The sequence below is a fragment of the Anser brachyrhynchus genome, assembly GCF_964034855.1.
Source record: "Anser brachyrhynchus genome assembly, chromosome: 4".
NCBI classification, from domain to species: Eukaryota; Metazoa; Chordata; class Aves; order Anseriformes; family Anatidae; genus Anser; species Anser brachyrhynchus.
Genome location: NC_137698.1, coordinates 38,110,836 through 38,135,722, shown reverse-complemented (window position 1 = coordinate 38,135,722; position 24,887 = coordinate 38,110,836). Strand labels below are relative to the sequence as shown.

At 41.0% G+C, this 24,887-nt stretch overlaps 2 protein-coding genes and 1 long non-coding RNA gene across 7 annotated transcripts in view; 2 read left to right on the top strand and 1 right to left on the bottom strand.

The window, feature by feature from the left end:
* Positions 1-24,887, bottom strand: part of LOC308194746 (uncharacterized protein) — a 104,066-nt gene that overhangs the window by 14,652 nt on the left and 64,527 nt on the right. Inside the window, exons 5-7 of the mRNA XM_080591037.1 lie at positions 15,805-15,903; positions 11,394-11,660; positions 9,401-9,635 (exon numbers count right to left, since the gene is read on the bottom strand). The gene's annotated coding sequence lies outside the window, so the exon portion shown is untranslated. The remainder of the gene's footprint in view (positions 1-9,400; positions 9,636-11,393; positions 11,661-15,804; positions 15,904-24,887) is intronic.
* The window catches only part of LOC308194748, a 310,853-nt gene that overhangs the window by 275,189 nt on the left and 10,777 nt on the right, over positions 1-24,887 (top strand). The window lies entirely within an intron of this gene.
* Positions 10,065-23,905, top strand: ZNF330 (zinc finger protein 330). Its single transcript, XM_080591006.1, has 10 exons — positions 10,065-10,399; positions 13,754-13,883; positions 14,144-14,163; positions 14,269-14,339; positions 16,461-16,540; positions 17,843-17,969; positions 18,699-18,803; positions 21,266-21,312; positions 22,423-22,540; positions 23,181-23,905. The coding sequence occupies exons 2-10, from the start codon at positions 13,764-13,766 to the stop codon at positions 23,456-23,458; spliced, it is 966 nt and encodes a 321-aa protein (XP_080447132.1). The 5' UTR covers positions 10,065-10,399; positions 13,754-13,763; the 3' UTR covers positions 23,459-23,905.

Genomic DNA, 24,887 nt, shown 5'->3' with positions numbered 1-24,887 from the left:
AGAGGTTTTGCTCATCAGTCAACCGCCAACAAGCCTCAGCTAGGGAAAACCTCACAGCCCTGTCAGTCAGCAGGCAGCAAGGATGGTATCTTTCAGTCAATAACAAACAAAAGCTTTTGAGTGCTTCTGATGCGCATTAGGCTATAGGAGGTGACATCTTCTGTCAGAGGATGGAAGTGGAAGGCCTGTTTCTGTAAAATTCCCAAAATGGAAGGAAAAAAAAAAAAGTGTTGCAACCCATTTCCAAGCTGGGTAATTGTATTTCATGTTTATCTGCATATATCTCTGCATCCTTATTTTCCAAGCATGCCTGTAGTATTCCCACATGCTATTTGTTAGCTGCAACTGCTCCACAAGAGAGAGAGCTGCACGACAGAGATAGGGTAGCAAACTCTCTCCTGATAGTATTTGAGTAGCTTTGCTCTTAGATGGGCTGTATTACATAGAGTTCTCTGTAAGCCTCTAATATACCTTGCTACACAGCAAGGATAAAATATCAGCAATAAGAAAATGACTCCAAACTTTACATCAACTTCACCTCTGATGCAAGCAATGCCATCTGCCAGCCCCCAAATGTGTGGATGAGATCAGCACCAGGCTGAAAAGCAACTGTTGAAGTTGAATCCAAGGAAGTCTGATGTAATGGCAAGACTGAGATTACTGAAAAGAAAGAATTTATCATTTCTTTAACTTTCAGGACCACCTCCCAGTGCTCTTTAAGTGGCTACCTAATTATTAATGGGAAAAAAAAAAGAGCATCATTCTCTAACAAGTGCTGCTTCAAAAACTGTGCCTTGCCTTCTTGGGGTCAAACTCAGACTCACTCCTTAACTTTGTGACACCCGTGGTGAAAGAAACAGCATTTTAGCAAAGCTCTGGTAAGCTCCCAGCAGAGGTCCAGGTACTCAGAGCTCAGCCTGATGCAAGCACACTGCTCAAGCAGGGACTGCAGAGCTCTGCGTCCCCTTGTGAAAGCCCCCCATGGGAAAGGCCTGTGACAGAGAGGACCCTGCACCTAGCAGGTTCTGCTGACTTTGTACTGTTCCTGTATCATGATAATTTGTGCTTCAAGATCACTACACCAAGCTTTAGGACATTCATGTCTTCCTAGCTGAATTTCTGAGGAAAGCTCTCAAGTGTCTTAATTCTTTGTACTTTATTCACTCCCTGAACGCCTCTCTACTCATCTGCAGAATGGCCCGCTCACTTCGTGCCAGACCATGGCAGGTGGGAGTGATCACATCCAAGAGAAGGAGAAGAAAGGACAGACCTGCATGTGGGGGGACAGTGGCACAAATGAACCCCTGAGTCCTGGTAGGATGCAAGGGCAGACCCTGGGAGCATCTTGCTGGAAGTGCCAGACTCGGCAGGGCTGCGTGAAAATGCAGCTAGGTGGAGCGTAATGTTAACACATGCTCATCGAGTGAACTCTCACCCTTGTATTCTCCCAGTGCCTTCAGCAAATATTTGCAGGCTGTCACTCATATCTTACACGTACTGTCCTCATTGCCAAGCACCTCCAATCCCCACCCCAGCAGTGGCTGAATGTTACAGCCAGTGCCCGATGCAGTGCAAAGCTAGTTAAGTCCACCAGTGGCCACAGAGACACTTGCTGAGCTTCAGAGCACCCACAATAGGGATATGTGCGCAGGACTCCGAGTGCATCACTTCCACCTTTCACACAGCTGATCCCATTTTTGTGTTATGTTTTTAAGGATCTTAATTAGGGGTCTCTTTGATCTTCCTGGGAACTTTAAAAGACCTGTGAGAAGCTGTTGGGACAGTGAATTTACTTCAGTCCCTGAAGTCTCATGAATAAATTCAGCGAGCTATGTTTTTTTGATAATCCAGTTATTTGATAGCCTTGATTAAACCTTTTTAGAATGACTGGAGACTCTGGATGTTATTTATTCATATTGAAGCACAGAAACAGTCACTCATGCGCAGAGATCCTCAGCGACTCACAAAATGACGTGCTTACTTATGCATAGCGATCCTCAGGAACTCACACACTGCCACACTCCTGCCCAGACACATTCAGTAACATGCACAGCGACAGGCTGGCCCAGAGCACTTATTTTAGAAATCCTCAAGGGCTCCCGCAAGGGCCTCCTCTTCCTCAAAGCTGAAAGCAAGACTCCCCAGCGACTCCAGCCCACGCTGCCAAACACACTCACCCACCTCCTTCTCTTAGCCCAGCCTTTTCTCACCACTGTGGCATTTCCCCGTTGAGGGTTTCCTAAGGTCGCTAATGCACTTACGAAAGAAGATCTCATTTTCACTACCTTCACATTTTAACATCTCAGTGCCAAGGAGCTGCTGTTCTGCTTTTTGATTTTTATTCTGTTTTGGTTTATATGGAAATTTTACATTAAACAAACATTACATGACAGTCAGAGGGATGAGAGGGCTCAGGGGATTGGTAATGGGCTGTGAAGCCTTTCCTTTCTAGGCCAGTGCTCCAATTTATTCTAGGCTGTTTTAGCTGGATTTAACATTGGAAAAAAGGTGTGCTCACTTAAACGGTCTGAGTTCTCTGAAACTAATTGGATTTAAAATGAACTGACCAGTAACAAAAATACCACTATGCAAATAAATTTCACCAAGCAATCACTTGAACAAAAACAAAACAAAACAAAACAAACCCCACCAAACAGAAAGAACATTTTACTTCAGCTGGCTAATGATACAAATGAAAGTGGTCTAGAAACATACTGACTGCCAGGGGCAACTCATCCATCTTCCAGCCCAAATCTGTTACACAACTAGCTTTTGTGGCATGCCTGGAAGGTCTTCAAGCTGGAGTGGGTCAGACCAAGAAAAGCTGGCAGTGACCGAAAGTTATTGCTATCTAACTTCACTCACTCATCATCAGGCAAACAGCAAACTCAGCCCAAAGGCCCCATTCCTTGTAGACAAATATTTAACTTCACATAAAACACAGAACCACATCTCGGCTGAAGATGGCATCATCATTTGGTACTTGCCCAGATTCCCAGGCTGGCCAGTGGCATGAGAGTAGCAAGAGGGATAATAAAACAACAGCCCCTCAGACACCCTGATGATACTTCCACTGCCCCGTCAGACATGCACTCAGCGCAAGGAATGCACAGGTACAATGAGTTAGAGGGAATTTCCTTTTGTCAAAAAGAACAATAACCTAGGAGAAATTGGTAAAGAAAATAGATGCCAATCCAAGATGTTCTTTTCAGAAACCGCTTGTTTTTCTTTATAGTCCCTCTGTAGTTTTACCTCAGGTACATCGTTGCCGTTTTCGACCAGTGTTTTCAATAATACATAAATACAGTAAAATATTTGAGACAAACCCTTCAATTCCCCCTTATGCTCCATCAAACAGGCTTTGTGATGAATTGTGATGAATTGCTGCATGATGCTGTTGAAAACACTGGGTGCAATTCTGTTCTTTATCCATAATGCTTTTCAAAAACACAGCAAGGAAAAATAAGAAAGGACCTTGTTAAGTTTATGAAAGCAATTATAGGAGCTCCCTATAATATCAGGGAATTGAACTGGTGATGCAAAGGATCTCTTTCAGTCCCATAAATCAACAGCTAAACCACCCATGTTGTATACCATAAAGTGAACACTCAGTCCTTCAGTTTTCATTAGCTGAATATATTCAGTATTTAATTCAGCCAGTGCTCAGTACCACTGATATTAGACTCATCTAAATGGAGCTATAATTAGACAGCAAAACTATTCAGTTCATATTTGCATAAGTTTTCTACAACTGAACGCTGCTGAACGAGGAAAAGGCACAATTAAAGGAGAAAGATTGCCATCTGGTAGGAAGTGACATGAGAGGGGAACATGTCATGCAGCTTGATAACCGAGGAAAAACGTGGAACAGCTGAAATGCTGATTTTTTTTTACCACCAGTATTTCAGAAATATGGCAACAAATGGCAAAAAAATACTCTGCCTCATCTAGGCCATAGTCAAACTGCCTTTGAAGTCAGCAGGATCCTCCTATTCAGTGGACACTGGGTCCTTGCAAGGAGAATTGTTAAGCCTGGGAAAAGGCTGCCCAAGGCGGTTGTACAATCTCCACCCTTAACAACATTTAAGACTCAGCAAGACAAGGCCTGGCCAACCTTATTTGATGTGGAAATTTTCAGCAGGACAGTTGAGTGGGTGACTTCCAGAGGTCCTTTCCAATCTTATTTCTTCTATTATTCTAGTAACATCCATTCTAAATGAGAAGAGAGTTTCTTGTCATCAACATATGAGGCTACAGCACAGGTTTTCCAACGCTTAACCACCATCACTCTGAGCAATTTTTTTCCATACACCAGTTATAACTTCCCACGCTGCAGCTTGTGACCATTGCCTCACAGCTTACCCTTGAGAAGAGTCTGTCTTATCTACAAATTCTCTTTAGGTCCTTGAAGACAGCAATTAGATATTTTCAGCCTTCCCTTCCCCAGATTAAACAACCTCCAATGTCTTCATACATCACACTCTACAGCCCTTGAATCTTGACACTCTCCCATTGTTGTTCTGTCTCTTGTACTGCGTGGTCCCAGGCTGTAAAGTTTCATACCCATTTGTTCTCGTGACAGAACAGGCTCTTTGCTCCCTCCCCCTTACTTGGGGCATTGATCGATTGATTACAAGCCACCCTACCCCATTTTGACCTTGCATTTTGCAAGGTACAGGACATTTTTTTAGCCTCCTCCCATGTGACAGGCTTCTTAACTGCCTGATCGCCTTGGCAAAGGTTCCTTCCACTTGTCCATATGCATTCTTTTACTTGAACAAGGATAAATGGATATCAGCTGGTACACACACATAGCGGGACTTACGGGAGGCCTACAGAAACTTGAGCCCCTTTTTCTTCTCTGCTTCAGCATCCAACAGTGCAACACATCTTTTAACTTACCTGGTATGACTGCAGCTGCCCAGCCTCCATTTTAGATCAGTGCTGAACAATGGTACTTAACAGTACCAGATATTATAGAAAATGTCTTCTGAGATCTTTTTAATACCATTAACTCTTCCCTAGGTCTGCTGGAAACACCATCTTCAGCACGCCCTAGGACCTTACTTTCTTTGGCACCAGCAGCCAGTAGGCACCCTGGACAGGCTCCATAGGCCCTAGCTTTAGCTGTCTGAACAGAGCCATCATCCCGTCCTGAGAGAAATACCTGACCTCCTTCAGCTGCCCATCTCTCTGTTGATTAGGGGGAGAGCCTGGGCAACAAGCTCAGACTGGTGAGCTCATCATTAGACAGCTGAAGCCAGGTGAATTAATCTCATATCCTGTGACCAATTAAAACATTCACATCTTTCATTTTCCTCTGTCACTTCCATCTTACAAGCCTCCAGCACTGCAACAGAAATTCTTGTCATTAGTCATCCAGCCTGACCTTGAATTTTTATTTCACTTCTCCCATTTCTGTCACACAGGTGCTGTTTATTTCTAACAAGTATCTCCCTCCTCTTCTTCACTCCCAAAGCCTCCTAGAATCATATATGCAGAAAATTCATCATCATGTGCTAGCCTTTTGATGGGGTCAGATGGAAGAGGAGCAAGATTATTTATGGCATTACAATCTCATCACAGAGAAACAATACTAATAACTTGCCACCAGCCAAGTTCATATTCCATCACAAATGATTATTGCTTACCCCTTTCGTTAGAAAATGGGTAACTGATTAGTATTGCACTATTTCCTGACCCCAATGTTAATTAACCTATGATAATTAACATATGATACCACATTAAATGCTTTACAGAAATCCCAGCAAGTTAAGCTTTACTTCATTACTTTCATATTAAAAAAGAAAAAAAAAAAAAGGAAAAAAGAAACCAACAAACTACCACGACAAAATGCTGTTCAGTTCTTTGTTGAAGTGATCTGAGAAATGTGAAAGTGTGCGACTTGACTATCATAGGAAAGATTAATAGATTTTAATAAAGAAGTGACAGCTGAGTGGGCTCCCTGAACACGGACTCTAATCATTTAACAGCAAAGTCTTTGTCTTTTCTCTCCTTTTTTTTTCCTTCCTTTTTTCTCCCCACTAAATTTCACGTTTGACCAGACAAAATAACCATTTAGAAAACTTTTTGGGAAATAATTTTGCAGGGGTAAGATTAATGATTATAAGCATCAGGTACAATGGAAGGGGCAGGGGAGTGGAACACACACAAAAAAATCTTTCCTGCACCTGAATCAAGAAGGCCTGTTTTAAAATATTGTATTTGAACATGCCAATTCACTCTGTATCAGTAAAAATTTTGCCTCAAGCTCTCTTATTTGTTTCCTTTTTCTTTATATAGTTAAATCAGCATGGATACATATCTACAGACAAAACTATCTTAGATCAAACAAATATTGACATGACTTTTAAGGTCAGTTGCTGCGAGGCCAGGCTTTAAAAACAAATTAAATTTGATGTGTGCTGTTTCAAAGGTCAGTTAGAAAGGTATAGGCTGCACCCATTTTGCAAAGCAACCCCCAGGGAGGCGAACATATTGCATGCTGCAAGGAGACATTGCGATAATGAAGATAATTAAGGTAATAGGTAGGTAGGTAATAGGGGCTTAATTAGATCACAACAAGCATGTTATTTAGAGGAAAAAGAAATCACAGTGCATTAAAGTAAAAGTAAATTACAACAATTCAGGTCAGTATTTATTTCAAGTCGATAGTTAACACGCATTATTGTATCTTTAAAGGAACTGAAATATTACAGCAAAATGCAGTGAAAATCTTTCATTCTCACCAAGCCACAGTCCAGTGTCATTGCATACAAAGGCCCTATCTCTCCCAGAATATTGTTGCTCTGATACAGGCTGTACAAACACTTCATTTCCTGATTTTCCTCACTGATCTCAGTAACTTTCAGTAGTAGAAGCGAGATGGCAGGAACCCTTTGTTATTACCTGAGTAGCTTACAGAATAAATAAACGTCCATCCCCAAAACCAACTCTCACTGGAGAGAGACAAGTTCTATGAGATGAGCAGACGAAGGAGAAGGGCAGTTCTGAAGACAGTACACCATCACCATGTTGCAATAGCGCTACCCATTTTTGTCCCTGCAAAAGCAACTCCCACCTTCCCCCAGACAACAGTTCCCAACACTTTTTTCTTTTTGCTGAATTATTCCAATTTGAAATTTGTGATTTTACTGCCTAAAAACCATCAGTCTGACCAACAGTCAGTATGTAAACCACATTTTGCTCTGCCCTGCCAGACCCTAAAAAGGTGAATGAACAAAGGAGCAAGATAGGAAGAGATTGTCTAAAATCTGGCTGTTCTGCACTCTGGACAGAAATTTTTCTTGCAGGGATTCTGATTTGCTAGCATCCTGTGGCCTTTTATATAGGTTAAACTGTCTTTTTGAGATGCATGGCACTGTAATAGGGTAAAACAGGAGTGAAAAACAATGGATGCTGCCGGGACACCTTTAACATGTGAGTACCCACCAGGACCAGCTGTGCTGCCCCTGCATCATTTAGTTTACCACAGTGACTTCCTCTGTGCATTTTCACTAGCTTTAACTCTGCAGGTAGCACAGCTTAGGGTTAAGGCAGTCACCACTGCTTGTGTTGTCCCGCAAGCTCTTGACTGCAGAAATACCTGTGTCAGGCAATGCAGGGAGGCCCTCACAGAGTCTTGTCCTATTTTCTCAGCTAGACAGGCAGCGGCTGCTAACTGATGGACGACAAGGTAATCTACATATTTTGATTCTCTGTAGGATAACAGGGAATGAAGATGTTCAGTTCAGAGAGATGCACACGCTCCTTCTGTGGCTGCTCTCACAGAAGTCACTGAAAACATCTTTTAATAGGGGGGTGACTCTCACTACTTTCTGCACATATATTTGAAAAAAAAAAAGTCTGCAATATTCTCACATATTATTTCATTACATGCAAGTTCCCCAGAGAGTAGTCCAGTATTGCTAATGGAAATTGCGTGAGCTCTAAATTGGCTATCCTCATCTCATTTTCTCTTATTCACTTGTATTACAGCCCTGGGCCACTTTTACCTGTTCTGAAAATAAGACGTTTTACCATTCAGGATTGAAGTGACCGACTCCTGCCATCTAGAGGGTGGTTCGTGAAACATAAGCAAGGCAGATACAGTTTCCCAGGATAAAATAAAGCTACTTGAAAGCCACCTACATGAGACTAACAAAGAAATCTTAGTGGCAGCATACCTCCCTGTTATGTTTCCCTTTTTTTTTTTTTCCCCTAGCTTTTTTCCTCCTTTTCATTCATATGTTTGCTTATGTAAAAAATGCATGTTCAAATGGAAGGACAATTGTAATTTCCATAGATGTATCTGCAAGTCCTTTCTTCAGCAGCTCCACTCATTCATGAAAGTGGACTAGCAGCCTAGAATAGTTATTCTAAAAGAGATTAAAACTTTGTCTCCCCGCCTCCTCCCCCTCCCCAATGCTTTATCTGTTATTCTCACTGTGTTCTTGCATCCATGGCTGCTTAAAACAAACTGGAACGGTCACAACCCGAATGAAAGTATACTAATGATTCATGGCATTAAGAAAAGTGAGGGCATTCATTAGAAAACTGAGAATGACAAGAAAAGCTCTAAGGTCTTACGAAAGATCACGTTTTCTACTTAAGGTGTTAGTTAAATAGTATGTAGCCATGGTAACTGATAGTAATTAAAAATTATTTCTCTACACACTTTCTTATAATGAGAAATGTCCAGTTAAGTGATCATCATGAATTTTTATCTTAAACAATAACACATTTTTCTGTGCATCCCAATAACCTGGTGTGAAGGTCACATCTTGAAGGAAAAGCAAGACAAGCATGTAAATTGTTACAAGATACAACCCTAAACTCCCAAAAGTTACAAGAATCTCGATGGAAAGGCAGTGGTGCCCACCGAATACCTGTCTCCCTCTTTAAGCCAAGATCACACACTTAACTAGCAGCCAACTTCCAGTAAGAAATGCATGACCAAGCCCAGTGTGGAGCAATACAACTAACCCACCTGAATGGACGATCAAAGAACACTAGAAATACAACAGTGCCCTAAGACTACTATGTATGAAATATATATCATACGCTTCTCATCCTAGGCAAAAGACTATAAATGAATTATATTGGAATGTAACTGCTCTCTGATCCTTCCACTCGTCTTCATTTAAATAACTATCAGATACATCGTCTAAGGATTTCCACAAGGGATTTCTAGGCAAAATGCACAAGAACAATAAATATGCATGTAGGAAGAACTTACAACGTTAAAAAGAATCAAAGACATCCTTGGTCCTTTCTGTTTCTACTTGTGTTGTACACTGTTTACGATGAGGAGTTAAGCAAAGCCTCACTGTATATAAAAAGAAAGGGGAGCAGCAAGCCCACAGAGCCGTCCTCACCCCAAACTTTGTACCCTTCTCACCTCAGGCAGATGTCTTCCAGGCGCTCCAGCCAAAGCAAGCTCCAGAGCTGGCCGTGGTGGCAGAAGTCGAGCAGGCACCAGAAGGTCACAGGCCTCCAGGTGGCTCAGTGAGGACAGGAGTGGAAAACGCTGAGAAACAGACCTGGATCCAGACCCCAAAGGCAGGCTGGTCCACGGCAAGGGCTTTGGTGGTAACGGGAGCGATCCCTTCCCTGCTTGCTGTGTTGTATGCCTACTGTTAAGATTAGACAAGCCTTTATTTTGGAAAAATACAGAGCTGCTGATAAAAGCTTTCAGAGAGAGAGACCTTTTCAGGTGCCAACCTTAATGGGTTACAGTCACAACTAGTTGTTGCAATTAGTGCATCCTAACAGCTGGTCTTTCTTCAGTGACAGCGTGAGGGCAGTTGCCATGAAAGCACACAGGAATTACGGGTGGAGTGACCACCGAACACTGTCATCCGCACAAACGCTTTGCAAGAACTTCTTCAGTGAGGACAAAGCCGCAGTTACACCAAGAGCACATCCTCAGTGAGGGGAAAGCCGCAGTAACGCCAAGGGAACGTTCTCAGTGAGGAGGAAGATTACTTTAAATAGGATCGGCAAAAAAAACTAACCCTCTTTTAAGAGGTTTTTTTTTTTTTTTTTTCCTCATTTCAGGACACAAACACTCATGTGGAGGCAGCAGCTTTTTGTGTGCATGTGCGTGTGTCCGAGAAGACGCAAGCGGACAAAAGCGGCGTTACGCGGCCCGCCGCGGGCCCTTCTCCCCGGCGCTGAGGCAGGCTGGGCCCCAGCGGCCCCGACCAACGGCCCCAACGGCCCCAGCGGCGGCTGGAGCGGAACCTTCGTGCCTCGGCGCGGGGCCGGGCCGGGCCGAGGAGCGCTGCCGGCTTCCTCCCGCTGCCGGAGCCCGTCGGGCGCTGAGGGGCGGCGGGGGCTGCCGCCGGGAGCCGGGGGAGCTCCGGGGGAGCGGATGCCGCGCAGCGCCGAGGTCCAGGTGGGGAGCGGGCGGTGCGGCGCGGCCTGGGGGCTGGAGGCCTCCGCCGGGTGCGCGGCGGTGCGGGGAAGGCAGCCGGTTTGTGTGGCTTCGGGCCCGCGGCTGGGCCCGGCTGCGTGCCCCGGGCCGAGGCGTGCTGCCGGGGGGCGGCCGCCGCCTTCAGGGCCGCGCTGGGGGCACCGCGGTGCCCTGCCCGGCCGGGGGCCTGCTGCCGCCGCCGGGCGTTTCCCTAAAAGACGGAGCAAGACCTTCAAATCACGCTTCCGTGAAAATTACTTCGTTATTAGGTAGGGAGGAATATCAGCGTGGAATACTGTTAGCACAGATCTTATTTTAATCGGTGTTCTAGTCCTGTGCAAGGCTTGCCAAGTGGTGAAGCACGTTTCTGTGAATCCAGCATGGAAGCAGACGTGACCCAGCGAACCTCATTCCCCTTCTGGTGAACAAGCTAGAAGCTGTCTGATGGTGACAGACAGGAAGTGCTGGAAGGCAGAAGGCTGCTTCTCTCCATATTTGTGTGGTGGGACGGGTAACCCAACTGTCTTCCAGCTCAACGTCTTGTTACAGCTGTTCATTACGTTTGTGACAGCAGGGAGGTCAGCGTGTCACCCAAGTCAGAATAATGAGACAAGGGAATGTCCTGCTCAGCACACAAGATCCAGATATGTGCTGGTGCAGTCTGCTTCCCAGTCTGCTGCAAACTGACCACGCGTCTTCAACGACTCATGAGAAACAATTGCAAAGAGGGGAAAAAAAAAAAAAGGCATAGGCATGGTACAACCCCAATGGAATTTAAATGCCAAACATAATTTATGTATTTTAAATAGCACAGTTCGTGTCAGGTAAAATACACTAACAGTCTTTGGAGCTGTGGTGGGAACCTTGATGTCTAGACCTGTGTTTGCCACAGCAAGCAGCGCAGCCCGTGAGGAATAGTAGTGGGACTTTTACAGAATGACGCACAATGCTGAGGACACAGTACACAGCCACTCACCTCTTACGTGCCCTCCTGATGACAGGACTCAGCTTTATCTACCACACCTCAGAGAGTCACGCTCACCCCTACTGCTGCTCCAACCCAGTCAATCTGGAACATTTTGCTCCAGAGTAGAAAATTTCAAATAGTGGAGAAACCCTCATGCAGAGCTGGTTGTGGTTCAGGAGTTCAGGTGCTCTGTAGGTCAGCAGGTTCGTACCTTCCTGGGCTGAGGAGGGATCCAGGTATGGACCTACTACATCCTGGGTGGTTTCTCTGGCAGCACTGTAGGTGGAAAGAAGCAGGGTACACAAACACATGCAGTGTGACAGACGGTATTGTGAATTTCTCATATCCTGTCTGAACATTTGGTAACAGTGCTGTGCTGCCTAAATACATTTTTGGGTCACCCACCAGCCTCAGATTACAGAAGGATTGTCAAAACTGCGGGCAGAACATACTGCATAGGAACATTAAATACTGATCGACAGTTTTGAAAGGTACAATACCCTGATTTGAAAGGAATTGCGGGTAAACAAATTTTTTTTACTATCGTAATTTTTGACATCATAACACTATTGTGCTATAGTCAGAAAATTAAAAGATGGCCAGTTCCCTAAAAATCTATAATTTAGGGCAAAGACAAACATCTTACATGGAAGCTCAGAGGGAAAGAGTGATAGAATATTGATCTGTAGGGTGGTGGTGTTTATTGTTTGGTGTTTGAGAGCCTGGATTAATTTGATAGCTTTGTTAAAAGAACCTGACATTGCATTTTTGTTGTTGATAGCACAGCTTTCTAAAGAACTCCTGTCTTTGACATTTCTCATAATCTGTGTCCTCAGTAGTCATTGAGAGAGCGTTTCTTATGAAGGTGGTTTGTCTTCTCAGTGCTTTCGTTTATGAGGTAATGTGAAGAAGTCAAGGTATAAATACTAACAATTCGATTCTATTGTTAAATCAGCATTCAAGCAGCTTGAAAATTAGCGTGCAACCTCATATTGGACTCCAGTGTCAGAAATGTCATGGTCTAGAATAATGACAGTTGCCAGCAGGGAGCTTAGCAATACTATTTTGACTACATAATATGACACTAATAGAACATAAATGGGGTGCGCAATGCTACAGCTGAGCAAACTGATTTATGTGCGCGATCAAAAACAAATTTTAATATTTGGTCAGGACAATATATTTCTTTGTTCTGGAAAGTTAGGATCATTGGGTTTATTTCATAAGACCTTTTGAAAAGATACCAGTTTCTCTTCTAAGTTTAAGCTGCTACAGTTCACTGCCTGTTGATGCTGCAGCTGTCCTTGCAGATGCCAGCACACGTGCCTACAAGTCAGCTGGGAGTTAGGGACGAGGCTGGGGAGAGCAGGTACCTCCTGTTCCCTCTCACACCAGTGGCCCCTGTAGCCACCTGGAGACCTACTGGAATCAGCAGAACTTTGCTTTGGCAGAGCTGTCCCATCATGCAGGCCAATGTCTGCCAAGCCCAAAGTCTATAGCGATTTTCTTAAAATTCCATAAGTGGAAATGGAGGTTTTGAGATGACAATTTGGAGTCGCCTCTGCTTGTATCACTGAGAGTTCACAGAGTTCACTGTGGAGATGAGATGACAAGAGCACAGTGGTCTGATCGATGTACCGACAGTCTCACCACTGCATTGCCTTGGTTCCCTACTGGAAAGTTAAAATAGACACATCCAACCAGATGCAATTAAATTAGCATAAACCCTTCTTGGGAAACAGTGGCATCTTTAGAGCAGCGCATGCTCATCTCATTATTACTAGTGTGCTAGAATGGTAAATTTGCAGTTCAAACATCCCTTTGTCACAGCTCTGAAGTCTAGAATAGTGACATTTTGCTTTCTAAGCTTTCACAAAGCGTGAAATTTGCATGTTTGCAGTACACCATGACGCACTCACCTGAAGAATGCTTTTTAACTGATTTAAGTAGTTAGTGAGTATGAGAAGAGAGAAGCAAGAATGAGCTGAATATTGTCCTTATTAAACAGGCAACAAGGTGATCTTAAAACAGAGGCCCATCGCAAACAATTATAGAAAGCATAACATTATTCCAAAGGCAAAACACTTCAAAGACAGTTAAGCACAAAGGGGAGGACAGCAAAAGTTCTTTTCAGATCACAAGGTTCTTCATGGTTCAACACATGATTCTTCGAAGAGGCTGGACCCTTATTCTACATTTGAAAAAAAACTCAGAAAAGGAAGCGGATGGAGATGAAAGATAGTTAACAGATGGCAACTCCAAGATCCAGTTTTTGTGCTGGATGTGTCATCTGTATCTGTGCATTTACATGTATTGTAAAGTGTACATGTTTTGTGTGTGTTCACTACATACCTTTTTCTATCCCACAGACGGTGAAAAATGCCTAAAAAGAAGACTGGTGCGCGTAAGAAAGCTGAGAACCGCCGTGAACGTGAAAAGCAGATAAGGGCTTCAAAAGCCAACATAGATTTAGCCAAACATCCTTGTAATGCTTCAATGGTAAAATAACTTAAAATTTTGTATTAAAATACTTGATTTTATATTATGTAAAACCAGTGATAGTACCTTAACTGTATTTAATACCCCTAGAATACCATTCTTCCTCTACATTTAAGGTTACATTTGCATCAGAGGTATAATACTTGAATAAAAAGTTTGGTTCCTAATCAGAATTTAATTCAGAGTCCCTGTGGGGTCTATACATTTTATGCTCATACAGAATAAAAATAATTATTAGCATTTTGTTTCTTTTTTTTTAGGAATGTGATAAGTGCCAAAGGTAAATATTTTTCCCATTCTAAAACTATCAGTTTAACATTAATTGGTTTCAAACATTTTGCAAGTCTTGTTTAATGTTCTGTTTTGTTTTTTTCCATGTGCCTAGACGACAGAAGAATAGAGCTTTTTGCTACTTCTGTAACTCTGTTCAAAAATTACCCATTTGTGCACAGTGTGGTAAGTGGAAATAATGAAGGTAAACATACTATTTCACATTCCCTTTTGTATTTTTAAACTCTCAGGAGTTATAGTACCTTTATCTTAAAGAACCTTTGCAGTTTTTGGAGCAGGTTCTTTTAAATCTGTTGTGAATATCCTCGAGAAGAGGTTCTTGCTTTATCATGCAAACGAATGCATATACCTCTGACCCTCCAGGGTTTGCAAGTCTGGGCCATGGGCTTGTCTTCAGTATTTGATATTTAGAAGAACTTGTCTCACTGCCTTTTGGGACTGAGAACATATGACTTTTTCCCTAGATTTACTATATACAGTATTGTTTCCTAGTGACAACAAAGATTAAAAAGAGCTGACTGCCACAAAGGTACTAATACATACTGCATTTGGGGGATGATATCATTAATATCAATTAAAGCAACAGTACATTATTGTCCTTACATGGTTTTGTAACATAAGCTGTTTGTGTTAGCTCTGTGTGCTAGAGGGCTGGTGCTTTTGAAGAGAAGGTCTCCTAGTGATAGAACTGGGTTCTGAATCAGGCTAAACTGTTTATGTAAACAACTGCTTGCTTGCAGGGGAGGTTAATAATCATTTTAGACTTTGAAGTGATTTTTGTTGTTTTACTGTTTCAACACATCCTCAGAGATTTTTAATTTGTCATTAAGCAATTTGGCTGTTTTGTAGTCTGATGCTCAGAGCTGCTGACATTTGCAGCTTCCAGTGCCTTTGTTGGGACCTGCAGATACTGAGCATTTCTGGAAGCCAGGCTGACTGTGCAATGGCAGCGCACCATCCTTCATAAGTCTTCCTTCTGTCATCATGTAGTGAAGTACTAAAAACACATTGTGTATTTTACAGTCTATTATACATCTGAAGTTGACTCCCATATGTTGAATTTATCTTAATCTGCAGGATGTTTCTGAAACAAAAGCATTCCTAATAACCACAAAACAATGCTGAGTCCCCTAGGGTTTGCCAGGACAAAGACCATTAGAACTGTTTGGTACTTAATCAAGTGTTGTTGACAGGCCCCATAAACAAACATCATCTTTCCTAGAGAAGTCCCTGAGGGATGGGAGCACGGCAGCTATATTGCACTGGCCCAGACCCAGCAATATCCCCACCACCTCATGTTGCCCAGATCAGATCACCAGTGGTCATTCCTCAGTGCCACTTGGCATCTGAGGCATGATTAAATCAAAACTCTGCTGCTGATGCTGCATACTGGGATTTAATTGCATTTGCAGAGTAGAATTTGGTTTTGTTAGCTCTTCAGTAGGTTTGCAGGCAACATCCTTTTGTTGATTCCTCTAAGGAGGAAATAACACAGACACCAAAGGGGGCTGCAGCAGCTCAGCTTAAACCTGTGATAAAAATCCCAGTGCAATAACCTGGGCTAATTACAAATTTTTTTTGCTTGCATAACTACATACAGAGTATGGATCTTTGTGGTAGAGCTACTTACATCAGAAGCAAGGATTAAGGGAAAGTGGTCACCCTGGTTGCTTGTGTGTATCAGAATGACTTTGAAGTACAGACTGTGGCTTCTAGTCCCATCCAATCCCTGCATGTAAAGAAAATTATTTTGCCTAGGCAGTCATCTCATATGGTTCAAAACCAAAAAATCACACAGAACACACAAAAAAGCAAGGATCTAAGTACTCAAGTAATTAAACCATCAGGTACATGTGTTTTTTTTTTTTTTTCAGAGGGCATCAGCCTTGGCCACGTCACTATTATGGAGGGATAGAACTGGCAGCAATTTTAAATGTAACATTTCGAGATGTTGTTGCTTGACTTGCACCGTAATTACTTTGTTTTGACATTTGAAATTCTTGCCAATATATTCAGCATGGCTCAAAATATACAGCAAGACAACTGATTGCCTCATCTCAGCACTGGGGCAAGAGATCTTGGCTGAAAACAAAACAATTAATTTGATCTAAGGGTGATATAAGGTTAGGTTACAGTTTGCAAACGTTTGCATTATTTTTACCTAGATATAGAACTAAGTACTGGTGTTTGATTGAATTGCTGCTCTTATATCCACATTCTTTCTAACTTTTTGAATTTTTATATACTTCTCTTGTGGTTGTTTACCACTTTTTTTTTTTTAAACAGGAAAAACCAAATGCATGATGAAGTCTTCAGACTGTGTCATAAAACATGCTGGTGTGTACAGTACTGGACTAGCAATGGTGGTACGTATATAAAATGACAGCCTGTGTTTTGCAGTGAGGGGTTATTTATGCAAATCTTTCTAAAATAAGATAGAACAAACTTATGCAATGATAGCATGTACCACGTGAAGATTTTTCTTTCATCTTACCATTGCAAGCTGATTTTTCAATTACACTGGAAACTCAAATTTTGCCCTTTTTTTTTTTGATTCATCTCCCGCAAACCCTGACATATGTCCTGGATGTCAACAGATCTGTGTTGGTGGCAGGCCTTAAGCACATGCATTCACAGTACAGGGGCTTATATACCTCATAGCCAATTTCTAGTCTTCATTAAAGACTAGAATCATTTTTTAGAAACTAGTGGACTTGATTTACTTACTGTCGTCTTAGTGTTTTGCAGAGAGCAACCTGTCCCGTGGCATTAGTGGGGATTTTATTTAAAAACAAACAAAACCCCACATTTGGGCTCTTTGCAGAGATAGTCATAACTTCTAGCTGTTGGATTTCTGATTCTTAGAAGAAAGTTAATTAGTCCTGAGAAGCAAGGTATGGCATGTCATAGGCTGTGGATTAAATGCTGTACAGACTGAGCCTCTGTCCTGTTTCTGTATCCATTTGGCAATCAGCTTTTCTCAGTAACACAGCTGGCCTTTCCAGTCTGAAGTTCCTAAGATCATTCCATGCCTTAACAGACACAACCTCATCAACAATTAATTTGGATTCACTATTGTTTTGTTAGTTGTGTGTGTGTGCACATACGTAGTAGTTCATTACATATGGGCTGATGAGGCTTCTTCAACTATACAAAATTGTAGTATTTATTTGTAGATCTTACTGTTTAATTAAAATGAAAAAGTATGATTTTATTTCTGATGAGTAATTTGAACTTTGTCTGTGGAGTTTGTGTTCTAATATAACATGGTTTAAAATCTGAACGAGTGATTTCAGCTGTCAGAATATAGGGCCTTATTTTTGAAATTGCATTTTTGCCAGAATATTGCTATCATTTATGAATCTCAGGGTTCAGCTAGAAGACAATTTTCATGCATAAGATTTAAGTTAGGAAATTTAAAAAGCAAAAACAAAAGGGGAAAAAAGTGTTATCGCTTGTTATATTTAATTTTGCAAAAAATGAGTGTCAAACAAAAAAAGGTGAACCCTGGAGTGGCTTGACTGGAATACCGATTGTTTCATACTCTCTTGCTCACCTGAAATGAACCCACTGAGAGAATAGATACATGGATGCATTCAGGGTTATAGAATAAGAGTTTCTCTAGATATTGTAAGAAGTCCCAAGATAATATCTTTCTGTAATTGCAGGGTGCAATCTGTGATTTCTGTGAGGCCTGGGTGTGTCACGGGAGGAAGTGTCTCAGCACACATGCGTGCATCTGCCCTCTTGCAGATGCAGAATGTATTGAGTGTGAAAGAACTGTCTGGGATCATGGTAGGTTGCTTACACTGAATGAACTAAACTATACTTTTCCCTCACGTTGCTTAAGTTATTGTACCCATATCCCTAACATAGCATTTTTAATCTTCACTGCTGAGTACATTTGATCAAAGCAAGGCATTCTCCCGAGTTGAAAAATACACCTCATGCAGTGGGGAATATAAATAATGTGCCCGAGAACACACAGTCCTTAAATCAGGGACACTTATGTAATTAACTGTCCTATCAGCTGAATGGTTCACGTAATTAAGCACTGCATCTGGTTGTCAACATGCAATTTGCTGCCATTCTCAATCCTTTCATCTGCACTAGTTCAGGTATTTGGATTCCCAGTTGCTTGGCAAGCCATACTAACCTCTATTTGTGGAATCCTTTAAAATGTGTATTTTAGTGGGCACAGGAGGTGAGGGGGTGGGATGGAAGGAGACTGTGGATGAGAGAAGGTCTGATACCATTTAAAAATACTCAAATGTCATAGTTGAATTAAAAAGTCTAGGAGTAATACTTGTTTTGTATTTATGCTATCCTGTCTTGTAGGAAACATAGTATTTTTCAGTTTAGTAATGGGTGCTGGTGTCTAATTTAGAAGTTTTTGTTGAAGCCCATGATGGAGGGGAGAACTAGGCTTCAGTCAAAAATACATAGAACTGCCTAAATTGTTTGTGGAGCAGAACTTGAAGCCTATGCCTGTTGCTGATTAATTTGCCTTGATAAATCTTTTAGGAGGCAGAATGTTTGCCTGTTCTTTTTGCCACAATTTCCTCTGTGAAGATGATCAGTTTGAACATCAAGCCAGCTGCCAAGTTTTGGAAGCAGAGACATTTAAATGTAAGTTAGTTGTTTGTAGTCCCTTTCTCCCAAGCTAAACAGACTCTCAAATCACTTCCTCTGTGCTCCAGAATGCTCTCCAGAGCCTTTTCTAAATAGCCTGCTTTTTGCTCTGGGAGAAACAGCTTTCATTTCTTAAGTGCTTGCTAATGATATCTAGGCTAGGCCATTTTTCTATGACCTTTCTCACTGCCAGATCATAGGTGGCAGTCTAAAGTGACCCTCTTAGCAGTGGCCAGGACTACATCTGAGCATCTGGGCCAGCTAATGCTGCTTTTTTAGTCCTCAAAGCTCTGCAGGCAAGAAGGAGCTCTTTTCCACAATTCTCACTGTATGATGAGCTACTTCTAGATACCTGTTCCTCAAAAAAAGCAGCTGTCCTAACGTCCTACCATCTGTATTTACTTAGCCTGGCTAAATTGTCCCAGATTGCTCTGGATGTACAAAGGATGGTCTGTATGGTGGTGAAGGGTTGGCACCTGTTGATTTTGCAAAAGCAGCGAGTCGTGAGGAAGGCCATGACTCAGGAGGTGGTGATCACCATGTTTACTGAGACAAAATGAGCATGGAAGAAGGGACAAAATTGTGTTTATCCAAAGCCTGAACTCACTGCTAGTTTCTTCCCTGACCAGTGGACTGTGGACATGTATGTCAACAGATGCATCAAGTGTTGACACACGAACACTTCTGAGTAAAAAACAGGTGATTTAAGGCTTCTTGTCCACCCAAAGTGCAAAAGGACAAATGAAAAACTTCAACCAGTATCTATATGGCCTTCTTGTTTTCTTACCAGACATTGCTAGTCCACTACCCATCTTTGGCTGAAATAAGGAACTTCAAAGGAAGTGAAAAAAGTATATATCTGAAATAGCCTGTTGTAGACGTATTTCTTTTCTATCCCCATTAATTACTATTTGGTTTCTCCTATGAGACAAGTGTTTGTCCCTTCCAAAATTTTTATGTATTTTGACTATTAAAATATTTTCAGTCTTTTTAAAAGAAATTCAGGGTGCTTTTTATCACGTATAAAGTGGTCGTCTTCAAAAGTGGCTTAATCTCTTGGCCTAATTGATTCTCCCAATTCAGGATATTTGTTAATTTCAGTTTTGCAGTCTGTCTTTAGACATTTCTTATCTCCTTTTTCTCTCTCATCTTTTTTTGCTTGCCAACTGTTTTCTTGATTGACTTCCTTGATGTATTCTGCTAGAATGTCTTCCTGCATAGCAATATTGAAGCAACAACAGCTGTTCCACAAGAATATTTTTTCACTGATTGTTAGAAGCTTTTAATTCACAGAGGTGATGTCATACCCTGAATGGAGAAAGTCCTTTTTGAGGGTTTTCACTGTGTTCTGCATCTTGTGGCACCGTGCAGTCTTGGTAGAGGCAGAATTATAAGACATGACCTTTCATAAAATATGTGAACTTTAAATGTTGTCATACAATTGTAGTCTAAAACCCATTCTGGCTATGAAAAAAATCTTTTACTTTACAACACAAGTTTTTTAATGCAGAGATACTCTAGAATAATTTTTAAATATACATGCATTAGCAATTCTATCTTTAAATGCATGACAGAGTGCTAACTCCCACGGCTATCCTGCTCATGTGCAGAACTCAATTCTTTTACTTCAGATTCAAAAGCTTTGTGAGCATAGGTGTAAGGTGAGGTGGAGAGATGGAGTATGTGTGCAGAGACTCATGACAAGATATATATTGGTGCTTCTTATGGAGTAACTTTTCCCCAGCCTCACGCTGCTAGCAATTCCTGTGTAGTTGCCTTTACTATACTCCCTCTGGTGGAATGAAGAAACCAGTTTGAAGCTTCAAGACAAGTTAGATTTTGCAAATGCTGATTCCGCTCTTTACAGTTCATGTGCCAGCTGTCATTCTTTAACACAGATATATATATTTTTATATAAAGTTGTATGCAATAAAGTATATTTCCTGAGGATGTGACTGAAAATACAGAACAAAATAACTCTTCAAGGTTTGAAATTTGCAAGCTTTAAGTGCCCTCAAATTCCATTTAAATGAGATAAAGGCTGCTGGAGCATTTTTTTTTTTAAAGAACTATAACATGCTAGTGCTCCTCCTTTTGACACTGTGGTACAAGAAAAAGCAAGAAAATCTCTTAACATCAAACTGAATCTGGAACTTCTGTTTTTAAAAATTTGAAAACTCAACAGCAATTACACTTTCTCTCTCTTCAACTTGTACTTTGTGTCAAATTGCTTTATTGCATGGAGGCTTAGATTTGAAAGATCTAGTAAAATAGAGTCAAGAAGGTATTGGATGGTAAAATGACTGATTCATGTTTCCAAAGTGTAGTTTTTCAGGGAATTAAAAACAAATGCCTCGAATTGTTGTATTGTTACATACTTTTTTCTACAGGATGTTAACAAAAATTACAGATCTGCAGTTTCCAAGTAATGAGTTTCACATATTGATTTTCTTCTGCAGGTGTTTCCTGTAACAGGCTTGGGCAGCATTCATGCCTGCGTTGTAAGGTAAAGAATAAAGACAGTTGCAAGTAGCTATGATTGTAGACTTGTTCTCCTTAGCTTCCAAGGCCGGTACCAAATCTTGTCATGCTTTCCTCTGAATTATTCAAAAATATTCATAATTTTTGTATTAGTTTCTGAAGCTTGGGCATAGACTTATGCAAGTCTTTTACTTGTTTGCCTGTTACCACAAGCCGCTGTTGTGCATCCTCATACCAGGTGAGGTGATCTTGACTTCGGCTCTGTGTTTAAATTGGGGCTGTACCATGTTTGGACCTTTTCAAAAAGGCAAATCCATGGTCTTAAACAGAATCCAAGGCTTGGAATATGTTTTGATCTATCATAAAGCTAAGAGAATTTTAAAAGTTTTTGCAAACAGTCAAGTGGTGATCTGACCAGAAAACACTGCAGCATGGATCCAAAAAAAATTATCTCCAGTTTTACACATGCACAGGCTAATTTGTTAAAACCAGGCTTTTGTTTTTACACAGTCAGGAGTAATGTTGTATAAAAAGTACCACCTGCTTCACCATCAGCATTGCCCAGATTTCTCCAGGTACTGGTTCATTGCCTGCTCTTATTTTTCTTGCCCTCCATTTTTTCTTTTTCCTCCAGTGTCTCCACGGCATCAATTTTGTATTCAAATTATTTCTTTCTCCATATATCTTCACTGGCACCCTGGTGCTCAACACATGAAGTTTCAATTTAATTCTTGCCTTCGGGTCGCTGCATATTTATGTTCTGGCATAAATATGATATAGATATGATATGATAGAGTATCTGATAGTATTTTATTTAAGCTTGCCAAGGTAAACCAAGAAGTGGCAGGCTCCTTGTGGGCAGCAATGTAATCCAGTCCTTGAATATGTTACTTTTTCTACCTGTTTATCAGCACCTTTTTGCAGTCTCTACCCCAGGTAACCATGAAACGACATTTAACACGGCAGTTCAGCTCTTAAGTAGTGTGCAGATTCTAGTTCCACTGCAGATAAGAGCTCATTAAAATTTAATCCCGACCAGAAAATCTTGCTGCTGTTAGACACATTTTTGCTTGCTTCTTGCTGAAGATTCTATGGTTAAAACATTTAGCCTTTTCATTCTCTTTTCACCCCCCAGGCTTGTTTTTGTGATGATCATGTGCGAAGTAAGGTTTTTAAACAGGAAAAGGGAAAAGAGCCTCCTTGCCCTAAATGTGGCCACGAAACTCAGCAGACAAAGGACCTGAGCATGTCAAGTAAGCCTGCTTCTCTAGCTAACAAGCTGTACAGTATCACTGGTGACTACTTTTCTGCATGGAAACACTGAGAAAAGTCTGGTTACTTTCAGCAGTTTTACAAAGTTTTGTTGTATTTGTTATGAGAAAAAAAATGTTTTGAGAATTGAGCAGTCATTCTTAATTGTTAGTTGATTCTAACAGTAAAAGTTCCTGTTTAGCTTGAGATTTTAGATCCCCACTTAAGCCTTTATTTCACTTATAAAAAACAGGCTAATGAATTTAGAAGTGTCATTTGATGGCATGCATAGAATCTATTTCTTAACTACTCTTTAATAAATCAGAATATGTACTGTGTTCGTGGAGCACATCCCATTACAGGTTTTCTTGGCTAGAGTACTGAAGGTATATCCTAAAATCTAAATTGTACTCTAGAAGCAGTTATTGATTATACAAACATGGCTGCATGGGGAGAGACTGCATGTAGTGGAAAGGTTCTTTCGGAGGATGGATTTAATCTGAAAATGTCAGATTTAGAAAGGTTGACAGGCATTGTGTGCTCTTAGCTGAGTAGTAAACAAGGACGGAAAAGAAGTGTCAAGATACTCTGCTCAAATTGGTATTGAGGAGTGAGAGCATGATGGTTTTTCTCTGCCTGCAGCACGCTCTTTGAAGTTTGGCCGCCAGACTGGAGGTGAAGATGCAGATGGAGCTTCTGGTTATGATGCCTACTGGAAGAACCTCTCCTCCAGCAAGGCTGGAGATGCAGGTGATCATGAGGATGAATATGATGAATATGAAGCAGAAGAGGACGATGAAGATGACAATGATGAGGGAGGGAAGGATTCTGATACAGAGACCATGGATGTATTCAGCAACTTGAGTTTAGGAAGGACTTATGCTAGTGGGTATGCACATTATGAGGAACCTGAAGATTAATCTTAGTATGCTAGTAGGCTAAAAAGATTGGGAAGGAGCCAAGCAGGTGTTTCACTTATGAGTTGTATACATGCCAGTAGGATAGCTTTATCAGGTACTTACATATCACAGTTTGAGAATGAAGAGTGTGAGACATCTGTAGTAACTCCAAGTGAGATTTGTTAGTATAAACCATTATTGGGTTTGTGACTTGGGGGAGAAAAGGGGAATATTTTTATTCCCCTAACCAGCTGAAGTGGTATTGTCCTTCAGTTACTGAGTGTAACAGTTTAATGCCTTTTTCCTCTATCAATATAGGAATGTGGGAGGGCTGTACAACTTGTTTCCATTTGCTCATCAGAAATAAGTTATTTTTACAATAATTGTTAACTGATTTCGAAAGATTAATGTATTGGTGGGTTGTAGACTTTTTTTTTCTGCACAATAAAGGTCAACTGCATTCTCAAATGAATTGTCATAACTATTGATGACTTGAATAGTTGGAAAGCAGCTTGCACACAGTGTAAATTGGCATTAAAATAACTTAATTTATGTAGGTAATGCAGATCAATGTAGTTCTCTCTGTACTTGAACATTATCTTTCTGGCAATTTTTATTACAAGATATTAATAACTGGGGCTATATGTAATCATTACAAATGCACCCCAGATAGTCAGAATTATTTCAACACAAATGTTGGTATATCTTCTCTCCCACTAAAATCTATCAATTTCTCATTAGATCAAGAGAAGACAGGTTTATTCCATGCCAAGCATTCAACTCTTCTCTTTGCATATAATATAAAAATAATTTTAAAAAATGTTAGGAAACAAATCCTGTGTATGAATTGATAAGGTAAGGAAAATACAGGTATGCTGGGTTCAGATACTGTTCTGTGTAAGTGCACTGGTACAAGGCAAGTCATCAGCACACCTGAGCAAAGGTGGTGATGCTTGCAGAAGTGTATGAAGTGATTCTTGATTTGAAACAACATATTCATTACCAATCTACAAATGTAGGTAATAGCGTTTAGTTTCCTTCTGTAGGGGAACATTGAAAAGATAGTGACTAACAGCAGACAGATCAAAATATAAGGACAGTTACCTAAAGTATTACTCCAGTTTTCTAAATTCCATGTTTAAATGCAAGAGAGCTATTTTTTGTAATCCATCAAATACCTGAACTGATTATAGAATTATGTACTTTTGTAGTGCTTTCTCTATTGTTGCTCAAGCAGATTAGGGTCATATGTTGGCAGAGCATACCCCATTTGAGGACAATTTTTAATGATGCTAGGTCTGCCAAACAAGTATTCACTAACAAAACAGGAGCGAGGAACCTGGCCTTGATAGTTCTCTCCTAAATGCCTCTCATACCAAATGCATAAAAGACATGAGCTGGAATGCGTTCAAGACAAAAACAAATTGACAAACTGGGCAACTTGGTTATG

What these genes read in the sequence shown, in the direction of transcription:
- ZNF330 (XM_080591006.1), top strand. Translation starts at nt 13,764, where the DNA reads ATGCCTAAAAAGAAGACTGGTGCGCGTAAGAAAGCTGAGAACCGCCGT. An exon ending in GGAAGCAGAGACATTTAAAT is followed by an intron (nt 18,804 to 21,265) that starts GTAAGTTAGTTG and finishes TTTCTTCTGCAG; the next exon opens with GTGTTTCCTGTAACAGGCTT. An exon ending in AAAGGACCTGAGCATGTCAA is followed by an intron (nt 22,541 to 23,180) that starts GTAAGCCTGCTT and finishes CTCTGCCTGCAG; the next exon opens with CACGCTCTTTGAAGTTTGGC.